The sequence below is a fragment of the Erpetoichthys calabaricus genome, chromosome 11 (assembly GCF_900747795.2).
Source record: "Erpetoichthys calabaricus chromosome 11, fErpCal1.3, whole genome shotgun sequence".
NCBI classification, from domain to species: Eukaryota; Metazoa; Chordata; class Cladistia; order Polypteriformes; family Polypteridae; genus Erpetoichthys; species Erpetoichthys calabaricus.
This window is the reverse complement of record NC_041404.2, coordinates 148,995,707-149,008,463: the sequence shown is the minus strand read 5'-3', so window position 1 is coordinate 149,008,463 and position 12,757 is coordinate 148,995,707. Positions and strand designations below refer to the sequence as shown.

The following is a 12,757-nucleotide window of genomic DNA, read 5'->3' as shown; positions in this document are numbered from 1 at the left end:
GGCCCATGTATCATTTTAAAGGGCAGATCTTAAGCCTTGTCTACACTTGATGTGACCATGCTGGATGGGAGGGGTGTGTGGTGAAAATGATGGTAGATTTGGAGGCACATGTTTTCAGTGCACACCTCTCACTGAACTTTTTCTAAGTTCGCACCATAGTGGATGTGTATTCAAAATGGAGAATTTAAAGGAGAGGCTAGCTACGTGGGTGACAGAATGATGAACAAAGGGCTGAATATGATGCAACAGGTCATCAGAATGCAAAGAAGACATGCAAAAACATTTGAAATGCACCTGCTAATCATGTAGGTCTCCTACTCATGAGAATATTATACTTGGCGTTTTACCACTTTTGGTCAATAGGTCTGAAACCCCACCTTCTCTTTTTCTTCCTCTTAAAGTCAGTATAGCAGGCACAATCATTCGTCCATCTTCAGAGTTTCACATCCTCTGCTGTGACATTATTAGCTATACAGTAAACTAACACTGTCACTTATTGATTAGGGGAATATCAATGCACTGAACGGGCTGCAACAAATATAAATGTGTTTTGGTCGCTCACCTTGCTTGGGCTTTGCAGTGCATCCTGTGTGCAGTTTTCATGCAGTAGGTATATAGTTAGTAAAGAAATTATACTCTGTATCCAAATTACTGCACAAACAGTTGGGGAAAAAAAAAGTCTTAAATACATAAAGTTTAAGGTGGTGTCATTTGAAAGCTGAAATATCTCTCTCATTTAGTAGATATTATAGTGTACATAATATTCTGTTCATCAAATTATGCACAATTCAGTCAAGATGTTCAAGAAAGCTAGCTGTTGCTAAGATACAGCAATTGGACCATCGTTGAGGGAAGAAAAAAATTGCAATGTACTATTAGAGGATACAACACGGCATTTTAATGGCAAAACACTATTTTAATTATAGTAATGAGAAAATTAATGATTTATGCAGTTTTTTAAAATTCTGGATTATTATTCTATCCCACCAACGGGTCCAAAACAATATGACTGGGTTTAAAGGGTTAAACAACAAAAGTATATTAAAAACCTACAGGAAAAATTCTTCTTGTTCAATAGAATCATTTTTAACTTTATCTGCTGGTTCAGGATTGTGAGGTGAAATGATTAGACCAGCCTAACAATAGCAGCCTGTTCTATAGATATTAACAGGGTTAAATCGCCTTCACATGGGCTGAATTTGTGTACAGAGTTAGCATGTGTGCCAAGCTTGGCTGCCTGTTCCCTGCCCTTCTATATCCACCCCGGCTTGAGTTAATGCAGCTTAAGTCATTCAGCTTAGTGGCTCCTACTCTCTTGTGAGCCTATCTGTCTTGATGCTCAATTCTAGAAAGAAGACCTATCTACTATATTTCTCGTTTTAACTGCCATGTCATCAGTCTCTCCGTTTCAATGAGACAGTAATGACACTGCCATACAATACTGCTAACTCTGAAAGCACTACTTGAACACATCACTCTATCACTTGTGTGTCACATTTCCCTATTTTCCATCTTGAACATTTAATATTCCAACAATATTTGATCAGCCAGGCTCCAGCTGATGCTACATGTTGTTAGAATTTGAAGGGTATACCACCTATCCTATCTATTAGTATGTGTTTCCTCAACACAACAGTAAGACAACATTGCAAAAGTGAAAAATATTCACTGTATCCTTCCACTATCAAGCCTGTTTAGATCACAAGGGCCATAGCCTATTTCAATAGCCTCAAGTGCAAGACGAGAAAAAACCATGGATAGGATGCCAGTTCAAAGTTAAAATACCGTTCTTTTTTACTGTACCTATCTTTATGACAGCCTTTGCAGTATTTTTCAGAGAAATCTTGTGATAGTCCATCCATCCATCATTAAGTTTTTTTAATCCAATTTAGAGCCTTGGTGGTGCTGCAACATATCTTGGCTGCATCAGATGCAAAGGACCAGACCATTACAATGCACATTTAAGCACACACATGTTTTCACTTCTACAGGGTCAATTTAACATAACATTGTTAAAACCACCTAATCCAGTTCAGGACCATGGGGGCCTGGAACCTAATTGGACAGCATCAGGTTCAAGAACATAAAAGGTTTAAAAAATGAAAGGAGACCATGAAGTCCATCAAACTCCTTTTGTTAGCTACTGTACAGCAAACTTGTCCCAATTTAATCCAAAAAATGTTTAAATGTTGTCAACATTTCTGCTTGAACTAAATAACTTGGTAGTCTATTATAAATTGTCACAAATCTTTGTGTAAAGAAGTGAAAGTAACCTGATTTCAGTCTTAAATAAACTTCCCTTAAAGTTTCACTTGTGTCCTTAAAGGATAAGTTTGGTATTTTGAAGTCAAAGTTATTTCTTCACAAATATGGTAGACATGCATTTGCCATGCAAAAATTATGTGCTAAAGTTTAGCATTTTCTTTAAATTATAAAAACAATGCATAGCCTGTCCCAGTATTTTATAATGAAAGACATGGGTCATGGGCCTGAACCGTCAGCAAAAAAGTTTTGATATAAGAAACCTTTGATAAAAATGGAGAGTGGAGCGGCCTTGTTTTTCAAGGAAATTAAAAAAGAGAAACTTATGATCATGTTTGAGATGTTACCACTTTGACCACAGATGCACCAGGTGTCCACAAGTGCACAGGGATAGCTGAACAGCAAAGAAAATGATCACAAATGGGCAGGTAATTACTGAATAAATTTTAAAATATTTGATATATCTTGCTTTATGCATACCTTCGTCATTCGTCCTTCTTGTCACTCTTATCATTCTGTGGTGCCTTGCTCTTCTCCTGTCTAATTTTTGACTACAATCATTACCCACTGTAAAAAATATCGTTTGTATTCTTGCAATTACTTTCTGTCTTTGATGGTAACTTGGGTTGCAACCCGTTAGTATTTAGCGACCCAAGGCCACTTGGTACGTTATTTGCTTTGTTGTCATTGAAATACTCCATTCCTAACTAATTTTCTGTAAATAAAAAAACCTGTCTCAATCAGGAATTTAACTGTGTACCCCTAACCCATCGTGTCATGATCCCCCCTACTGATCCACTAAAGCCAAACTGACCAGATTTTTCATAGGAACAGGACACACACACTGACAGACAATATCGTTTATTATACAGCGGATAGATTATAGCATCCATAATCTTTCATGGTAAAGAAGTAAGGCTTGATGATTGCTAGGATCCAATCAGGTTGAAAGGCTGGGAGACAAAGTCAGAGAGGTGAGATTGCGTTGGTTTGGACATGTGCAGAGGAGAGATGCTAGGTATATTGGGAGAAGGATGCTTAGGATAGAGCTGCCATGAAAAAGGAAGGCCTAAGAGAAGGTTTATGGATGTGGTGAGAGAGGACATGCAGGTGGTGGGTGTAACAGAGCAAGATGCAGAAGACCGCATGATATGGAAGAAGACGATCCGCTGTGGCAACCCCTAATGGGAGCAACCAAAAGAAGAAGGACAGGTACCAAACTGGAAACGGTTGCCAGGCCATCACAGGGCCCATCAATATACAGATTCCACATTATGGATTCTGCAATTAACCTAAATTTACATGTTTGGGATGAGAGAGGAAAACTAGAATACTCTGTGCAAGGCCAGATTAAGAACCCTTCTGACTTAGTTCCTTAAAAGGGAGTTTATCATACAACAACAAAGCAGCATGCAGACACCAGGTCATTTAATATAGTGTGGTTTTTCTCACTTTTGACTTTGGTGCAACACTTGAGATCGGTTCATCAAGGGGTTATTTTCCTCCTTGATCATTTTGGTGTGCTGATGCTACTTCATCACTTTGACCTTGGGTCTTGGAGAAAGTCCCCTTGCCATCAAATGCACCCAGAAGGCTCTGTTGGTAGATCTGCCCTGTACCCTGTGAAAGATCCACAGAGACATGCAAAGTACACTGAAGCTCTGAGATTTGAACCCAGAATTCTGAAGCAGTGAAGGCTGCAGCAGTAGTCACCACCACCAATCAAGCTCATGTTGTTAATAGATAGATACTTTATTAATCCCAAGGGGAAATTCACATACTCCAGCAGCAGCAGACTGATACAAAAAAAACAATATTAAATTAAAGAGTAACAAAAATGTAGGTAAAAACAGACAATAACTTTGAATAATGTTAACGTTTACCCCCCCGGGGTGGAATTGAAGAATCTGTCTGGAGGTGACACTGTTTAGTGGATGCAGTGTAATGTATATAATGTAATGTAATGTATTAGTGTAATGGCATTACAAATTACAACGAAATAAGCAAGTTTGATTAATCAATCCAAGAGGGGGCATTTTGGCATAGTGGTTTCAATATAGCATAATTTTTCATCTCAGATCCCAGTCCTGGCTTACTGTGCATTATTAATTGTGCAGCTTCTGGCAGTGTGCACGTGGACTTCCTTCAGGACACATGGCATTGGTTTGTGTCAGGTTGTCCTGCGACTTGTTGTTGCCCAGTTCAAGAGTGTCCTGAGCACAAGTTAGGCAAGTTTCCCCCAACCCCGACGGCACTGCCTAGGCATAAGTGGCTGCCGAAAATAAATGTGCGAACAGTAACGATTGATCACGTAATTAACGCAAATAATTCGACTTCGACTAAGTATAATATTTATCGATGTTCTGAAATGCATTTAAGAAAAGGAGTTGTCTCCTCCGCCAAGATTCATTCAGTGTCTCGCGTCAATGTGGGCAAGTCACCTCCAACCCCGATGGCACTGCCCAGGTATAAGTGGCTGCCGAAAATGAATGAACGAACAATAACGATTGATCACGTTATTAATGCAAATAATTCGACTATGTAATATTTATCGATGTTCTGATATGAATTTAAGAAAAGGAGTTATCTCCTCTGCCAAGATTCATTCACTGTCTCGCGGCACTGTGGCCAGTATCAATCAATGCGCACCAGCGCAGATTCTCAGCTCGCTTTTATAAGCTCTGCGTGGGGTATTTTTTTTGGCAGCAAGGAAACTCGTCAGATGACAAAGAAATATAGCGAGAACTGCTAAACGGAGCTGATTGTATTTCCATGCATGTGGAGTCGAGACAGCGTGAGGAGATCAGGAGATGAGGGGGTTGGGTTCCCGACGCTGTGAGCTGCTTGTCGATCTGCATGTGAATGACTCCTACCTCCCCCCGTTGTTTCACGCATTCACTCACTCACTCATTCACATATACTTACACACGCGAGCTGACTTGCTCACTCCTCCAGTGCAGCCATAGGACTTTACGACTACACAGCCTCCTCAAGTTTAAGCAGAAGAGAGGAGTGAGAGAAAAGAGACCGCAGAGAGGCGAGGCGAGACGCGCGGCCCGTGAATGAGAGAAGGTACGCTAAAGCGGGTGGCTTCACCGCTCTGATAAATGCGCGCCAAAGTTCGCGTGTTTATCGAGCGCGAGGCGGGACGGTAACGCCGCGGTCACGCGCGAACGTGCGTTTGTATTCTTGCAATTACTTCCTGTCTTTGAAGGTAACTTGGGTTGCAGCCCGTTAGTATTGCAACCTTCGGGTATCGCGAAGGTTCCACAGCTTCTCGTCTGCGCGTGGAGACGTCCTTTCAAGAAAGCAATCGGAAACGGGAACAAAAAAAAACAAAACACTGGATGTACAACGCAAAAGTATGAAGAGCGCTACAGTTACATAGATGGGTAGGATGTCAGACTTGACACTTCAGCCTTTTTAATTCGGCGTGCACGGGTGGAGCCGGCAGAGCCTCACTATCCGAACAAGGGCGTCCCGTTTTGCGTGTCCGGACGTGCTCATTTCTCGCAACATCGCGGTGAGAGCTTCATTTATGTCACTTTTTATTTATTTACTGTTTTTAAGAGGTTTATTATACCCGTGGAAAGTCGAGTGCAGATTCATACATTTAAACACTGTTCAATAAAAAGAGCAAAAAACAGCCACTTTGAATAACTTAAGACGAGTCATCACCACATCCGAAGAGTTGGTTTTTAAAGAGTTTGTCAAGTGTAGGAGGAGAAGAAGAAGTTCAGTGTAGGTGTTTGTGTTAAATGTACCAGATTTCCTTTTCTGATTATAATTTATCAAGATGTGCATTTGGTATGTGTGTGTTTGTATACCAGAATGACATTTTATGAACTAATATGTAAAAAGCTCAATGTCAGTGTGTGTGTGTTTGTTCTTCATATAATTCCACCCCCATGGTGCAATCTTAACAAAATTTTGCTCACATAATCCCACTTTGTCAGGAAGAAACTACGTTAACCCCCGGGGTACCCATGCCTTTTTTTTTTTTTTTTTTTTTTTTTTACTAGAGTGCCACTTCCCTGATTTTGAGCCCTGGATTAAATTCAATTAATTTGGCTCTGTGAGAGTATTTGTTAAGAAACACCATTTCTAAAAACAAGGTACTTCTGCCTTAAAATGTCTTACCTGGGTATTGCTGCCAATACCCCTGATTAAAGTTTGATCCCCCATTTTTTTTTTTTTACTTCTTACTGTACTTATTCTGGAATATTCAGTGCCAAATTGGTGCATATTTGTACGAGTTGGTGCATTAGCTTTCGCCCCACTCTTGCCATCTGTGTTATTCTCAGCACGTCATCATCATTTACGGATAGGCGACAGTGCAGAATCCTCTGTATGGGTTGCAGCTTTGTTAATCTTGAATGGAAGAAGTTTCTTCCCTCCTTTTTTTTTTTTCTTCAATACAGTCCTTCATTGAGGGCCTTGAAAGCCCTTGTGTCACACAGCCCCCTCCCCACCTCCCCACCAAACCATCTGCTTTTTTGCTCTGTTGTTTCATGTCACGTGCAAGCCTGTGGTTCGACTGATTAAGTGGCTTTTAAAACAACAGTGTGTACTTTATAGGGGCACAGTGGAACATTTTCAACAGATTATTAAAAGAATCTGTTAAGGTACAGTTCTACGGGCATCTTAGAAGTTGTAAAGATCTAGGCCCGGAACAGATTTGGGATGTTGTAGTTTCCAGCTGAATGAAAGAGTAGGAGGTGAATTTCTGCGTAATTCACTCAGCAGGCTGTAGTCTGCCTTTAGTATGGCTTGTGATAATTGCTAGTTAAAGGAAACAGCTATTTTAATAACCTCACTTCCTCGGGCATTAATTATCAGCATTTGTGGCCTTTGCTTTTTTTCAGGTTTTTTAAGCATTTAGGTTTGCACAATTGATGTGAAAGCCTCAAATGTATTGTCGCATGGCTGCATGTCTGAGCAGTGACGAATACATTTTCCTCGTAATTGTGACACTGCTTATGCTGCCTTCACATATATTGTATTTTTGAATGCAGGGTATTTATTCATCCATTTTTTTTTTTTATAAACAACACTTTTTTTTCCCAGCACAGAGGAAGTGCAAGGCAAAGCCCAATGGTGTTTCTACATTAAGGGCTAGTGGGACACAGACCTACCAGATGCCGTCCAAAACGAGTAATAAACTTATCTCAGTAATTTAACATATTAAAATGTTTATTACATTTCCCCAGCTTCATCTTCTAAAGTGTTTTTTTCCAGGTTTCTATCACATGCCCAGTGTAATTATAGAGAAAAATATTGCTTAATGTAGTATGTGAAATTGTCTTTGTGCCAGGTGCTACAAACGTGTTTCCATCAGAGAGGGAGGACCAATTGTCCCTGTAGTGATCCCTATACCCTTAAGTGTAGGTGGCATGTTCAACGTGAACTTCTAAAGTGAGGGATGGAGCTTGAAGATCATCTGTGAGGACTATCCGTTGAATTTTCTTAAGTCACATTTTTGCACTTCCAGTTTGTTATTTTCCCAGTGTAGCATACAACAAAGGACAGAAAGGACAGAGCTGGCTATACTTCCTTAGAAGGCTGGCGTCCTTCAACATCTGCATTAAGATGCTGCAGATGTTCTATCAGACAGTTGTGGCGAGCGCCCTCTTCTACGCGATGGTGTGCTGGGGAGGCAGCATTAAGAGGAAAGACGCCTCACGCCTGGACAAACTGGTGAGGAAGGCAGGCTCTATTGTTGGCATGGAGCTGGACAGTTTAATATCTATGGCAGAGCGAAGGGCGCTCAGCAGGCTCCTATCAATTATGGAGAATCCACTGCATCCACTAAACAGTGTCATCTCCAGACAGAAGAGCAGCTTCAGCGACAGACTGCTGTCACTGTCCTGCTCCACTGACAGACTGAGGAGATCGTTCCTCCCCCAAACTATGCGACTCTTCAATTCCACCCCGGGGGGGGGGGGGGGGGGGGGTAAACGTTAACATTTAACATTATACAAAGTTATTGTCTGTTTTTCACCTGCATTATTATCATTCTTTAATTTAATATTATTTATTGTATCAGTATGCTGCTGCTGGAGAATGTGAATTTCCCATTGGGATTAATAAAGTATCTATCTATCTATCTATCTAACAGCAAAATGGTACCGAAAGTTCAGTACAATTGCTCTCAGCCCATTGCATTTTTTTTTTGTCACAAGTTGGCTTTCCCATTTTTTTTTTAAAGCACATGTTTACACTACCAGTTTGATTTTACCTAGTTGGGGACATGCAGCACAATTGGTACCAAAAGTCCAGTACTATTTGCTCCCTTAAAGGTACAGTAATTAAAAAAAGAAACAAGATCAATATCAACGATGCATCATTCGTAAGACATTACAGTGCATGTTTATTTTCACCCATCACTGGTGAAGACTATGATCAATTTTAAAAAGCTAACAAGGAAGCCAATATGTGCTCCTCTCACTTTGTGGAAAAGAAACTAGTATTGTGATGCGCCTGTTTCAAAGAAAGTCATTTTTTTCCCTTTCCTTTCTGGCTTCCTGCCGACCAGCAGACACCTTGCTACACAGTAAATTAGTATTCCTACCGAAAGTTCAGTGTGTAGTTTGAGTTGTGCAGTGTATGTAGTTTGGTGTTCCTTTCATGTTACTGTGGCTTGTACTTTTTCACTTCAAAGATATTCAGCTAGAAACTTAAGGTGTCAATAGATTTCCCTCAGCAGCAAGTGGTTGTGAGGCTGTCAGTTTACTTAAGAGTTTAAATCAATATGTCTGTATTTTGTCTGATAATGACAGAAGGTATCACAATGATTTGATGCCAATCAAGACATACCAGTCATCAGCATCCCATTGTTTGATTGACTTTTTGTCATGAAAGGTACATACACCTGAATGTTTTGCTAGTCATTAGCAAAAGAGAGACAGATATAATTACTTAGATAAGTTAATGTTTATGTTAAAGAATTCTACACACATAATAGAAAATATCTGGTATGGCCTGCAAGTGCAGCTGGCAAAGCTTATCTTTGGTGCAAGGCTCCTATGATTAACCAGTTGATGTCACCACATGTTTTATCACTGTGGAAGAAAAACCATGCGAACATGCAGAGAATATGTAAACTATATCTATGAAACATTCTAAACAGGAACTGAATAGTGGTTTTGTTATCCATTTAATCACTCTGCTGCTCAACTGGGTATACGTATATTTAAAATAACTAGCCACTTATCTGTCAGCTATGCAAAGAAAACCATGCACACTTGGAAAGAACATTTAAACTATACATGAAAGACAACCAAAGCAGGAATGTAATCATGGTTCAAGCTGTGCACTGTGACTTTGCTTCAGTCTATATCAATCTGGTGCCCAGTATGTTTTGTAATATGAGTACTTGGAAACACCCAACCAGATATCTGTCATCTGTAGATTGAAAACTTTGCATACTGACAGTGATTATACTGAAATTACATAATGAAGACACCCCAAACAGGAATCATATTATGGTTCCAAGTTGTATTATGTGGTTTTGCTACCTTTTATGTGTCTCTGGTACCCAGTATATTAACGTAACAGTTAATAGATGTAGTATAGTAACAGTTCCATAGTAAGTATTTCGGCTTTTGTGCAGCTGAGAAAAAACTCTTAGCAAGGTTCAGTTAATGGGAAACAATTGTGCATTTTAAAAGGTAACCTTGCTGCTGAGATGCCTAGGCTGAAGTTCAAATTCTATCTGTTGACTCTGAGAAAAGTACATATTTCACAATGAGTTATATCACAGTATTGTAGTGTTGGCGCAGGGTGCCACAATGGATCCTTTGCTCTTTACATGGCTCATTTAGATGGTTCGCTTTTCTTAAAAGGACTGCTTGCTGTTGCTGCACTAGATGGAATTCTGTTTGTGACATTGCAGACTTGCCAGTTTTAAAGGCTCCCTGGTAATGGAATGCTAACTCACACTGTGGTTAACTCATCCCTTGGTGAAGCAGCTTGTCACTGCTGTTTCATAGCGTCCCCTTTAAAGTTGCAGTCCCACTTTCAACTTGAAATGACATCTGACTCTCCAAAATGGTGGGCTGGTCTTCATTTCAGCTACATGCAGCTGGTGACAAAAGCACACCTGGAGTCAGTGGCAACTCGATCTGCCGTACTTTTTACCCAACTCCATTAGGCTGAAGCTAGACGTACTCAGATTAATGGACCTTAGTAAATGGAGAAGCAGTGTTGGAACTATAGAGGTAGCAGTCTCTCAGCTGTCTTCCCCCCGTACTGTTGCGAATGGCTTTCCAGATCTTGGATCTCAGCCTCGAGATTCTCCAGCAGCTACTCAGAAGAGCCAAGCAAGTCCATTACCACTTGCTAAATAAGACAGTAGGTCTTACCTTAGTCCCACTTCAGAAACCAGTGTAGTGTCAGAACAAAGTTCCAGAATGGATGTTTGCTCTTTACATGTCTCTTTTAGGTGGCTTTCTATCCATAAAAGGATATTTCACCATTTTCACACTAGATGGAATTCTGTTTGTAACATTGCAGGCTTTTCATTTTTATAGGTGCCCCTGCCACTGGTGATGAAAAGTCATCTCATACTGTGGGTGACTTATCACTGGCTGATGCAACTTTCAGCACTGTTGCAGTACATTTATTGTATTGATTGTTAAGATATTCTTGTAATACCATTAGTATAAGCAAAACTATAATGTATAAATCCTACTATGTTTCATCGGTTGCATAATTTAAAAAGTCATGCCAAATTCTAGATTTTCAGGCCCGATCAAGGGATATCTGAGGCACAGCATGACAGATAGAGCTAGGGATATATACAGCACTACTGTAATCAATTTGTGTATGCAGTCCACATGCAATGAATCATTAACTTAAATGGGGGATTTTCTGTTAACATCTTGACAGCAAAAAGGTGCCACCTTTTAAAAGACACTAACTGCATAACAGTGAGCAAAGAGGTGGTGCATTTAAAAAGATGCTGTATGTATGTAGCAAATTTTTTTGCAGTTTATTTTTAATCATACCATGCCACACTAATTGGATTAAGTTGTCTTGAGAGTGTATGAATGGGTAGATAGTATTTTGAAGGCAAAGTGGATGACACTGATTTATTGATAATTAAAGTGCATTCCTAGCTGTGAAACATTGTTAAGTTGGCAGCCAACAAAGGCCAAGTGCAGTATGATTTCATAGCTTGACTTTTGATTGCAGGGAGACAGCTGGAGAAAATCAAACTTATTCATACAGCTGAACATCTATACATGGAGCAAAAATAAAAATAATTTGTAGTGAGGTAATACAATGATGGAAAAGCAGATATAATTTCAAAAATCCTTAAGCCACAAGAAATACCTTGACAAACTTTGAATTGAGAAGAGTAACGCTAATATATCATTCTCAAGCCTTTTTAATCCAGTACTGTAAAGCAAAGTGTTTAGGGGTCACAGCTAATCCCAACAGCATCAAGCATAAGGAAGGATTAAATTCTAGTCAGGGCATTAGTTCTTTGCTGGGCCTAAACATCAAAGTGGCCAATTTAGAATCAGTTATTAACCTAAATTCATGTCTTTGGGGTGAGAACAGAAGGAAAATCCCTCACAGATTTGGTGTGAATGTTCAAGCTACTCACAGCAACTGTTTGTAGGATTTAAACTTAGAATACAGTAATCCCTCCTCCATCGTGGGGGTTGCGTTCCAGGGCCACCCGCGAAATAAGAAAATCCGCGAAGTAGAAACCATATGTTTATATGGTTATTTTTATATTGTCATGCTTGGGTCACAGATTTGTGCAGAAACACAGGAGGTTGTAGAGAGACAGGAACGTTATTCAAACACTGCAAACAAACATTTGTCTCTTTTTCAAAAGTTTAAACTGTGCTCCATGACAAGACAGAGATGACAGTTCTGTCTCACAATTAAAAGAATGCAAACATATCTTCCTCTTCAAAGGAGTGCGTGTCAGGAGCACAGAATGTCACATAGATAGAGAAAACAATCTCTAGCAAACAAATCAATAGGGCTGTTTGGCTTTTAAGTATGCGAAGCACGCGGCACAAAGCTGTTGAAGGCGGCAGCTCACACCCCCTCCGTCAGGAGCAGGGGGAGAGAGAGAGAGAGATAGAGAGAGACAGAGTTTGTTTTTCAGTCAAAAATCAATACGTGCCCTTCGAGCTTTTAAGTATGCGAAGCACCGTGCAGCATGTCGTTTCAGGAAGCAGCTGCACAAAAGATAGCAACGTGAAGATAATCTTTCAGCATTTTTAGACGAGCGTCCGTATCGTCTAGGTGTGCGAACAGCCCCCCTGCTCAATCCCCATACGTCAGGATCAGAGAAAGTCAGCGCAAGAGAGACAGAGAAAAGTAAGCAATCTAGCTTCTCAGCCATCTGCCAATAGCGTCCCTTGTATGAAATCAACTGGGCAAACCAACTGAGGAAGCATGTACCAGAAATTAAAAGACCCATTGTCCGCAGAAATCCGCGAACCAGCAAAAAATCCGCGATATATATTTA

General features: G+C 40.1%; 1 protein-coding gene across 7 annotated transcripts in view; it reads left to right on the top strand.

The window, feature by feature from the left end:
• septin12 (septin 12) overlaps positions 1 to 12,757 on the top strand; it is a 248,713-nt gene that overhangs the window by 180,284 nt on the left and 55,672 nt on the right. The window contains exon 1 of one of the 7 annotated variants that reach the window (XM_028814313.2): positions 5,162 to 5,334. The exons of 5 other annotated variants lie outside the window; for them this stretch is intronic. In XM_028814313.2, coding sequence (XP_028670146.1) covers positions 5,325 to 5,334 — 10 coding nt within the window. In that variant the 5' untranslated portion in view covers positions 5,162 to 5,324. Of the gene's footprint in view, positions 1 to 5,161; positions 5,335 to 5,553; positions 5,786 to 12,757 lie in introns of those variants that run through there. One more of the 7 variants, XM_028814315.2, reaches the window with a different exon arrangement.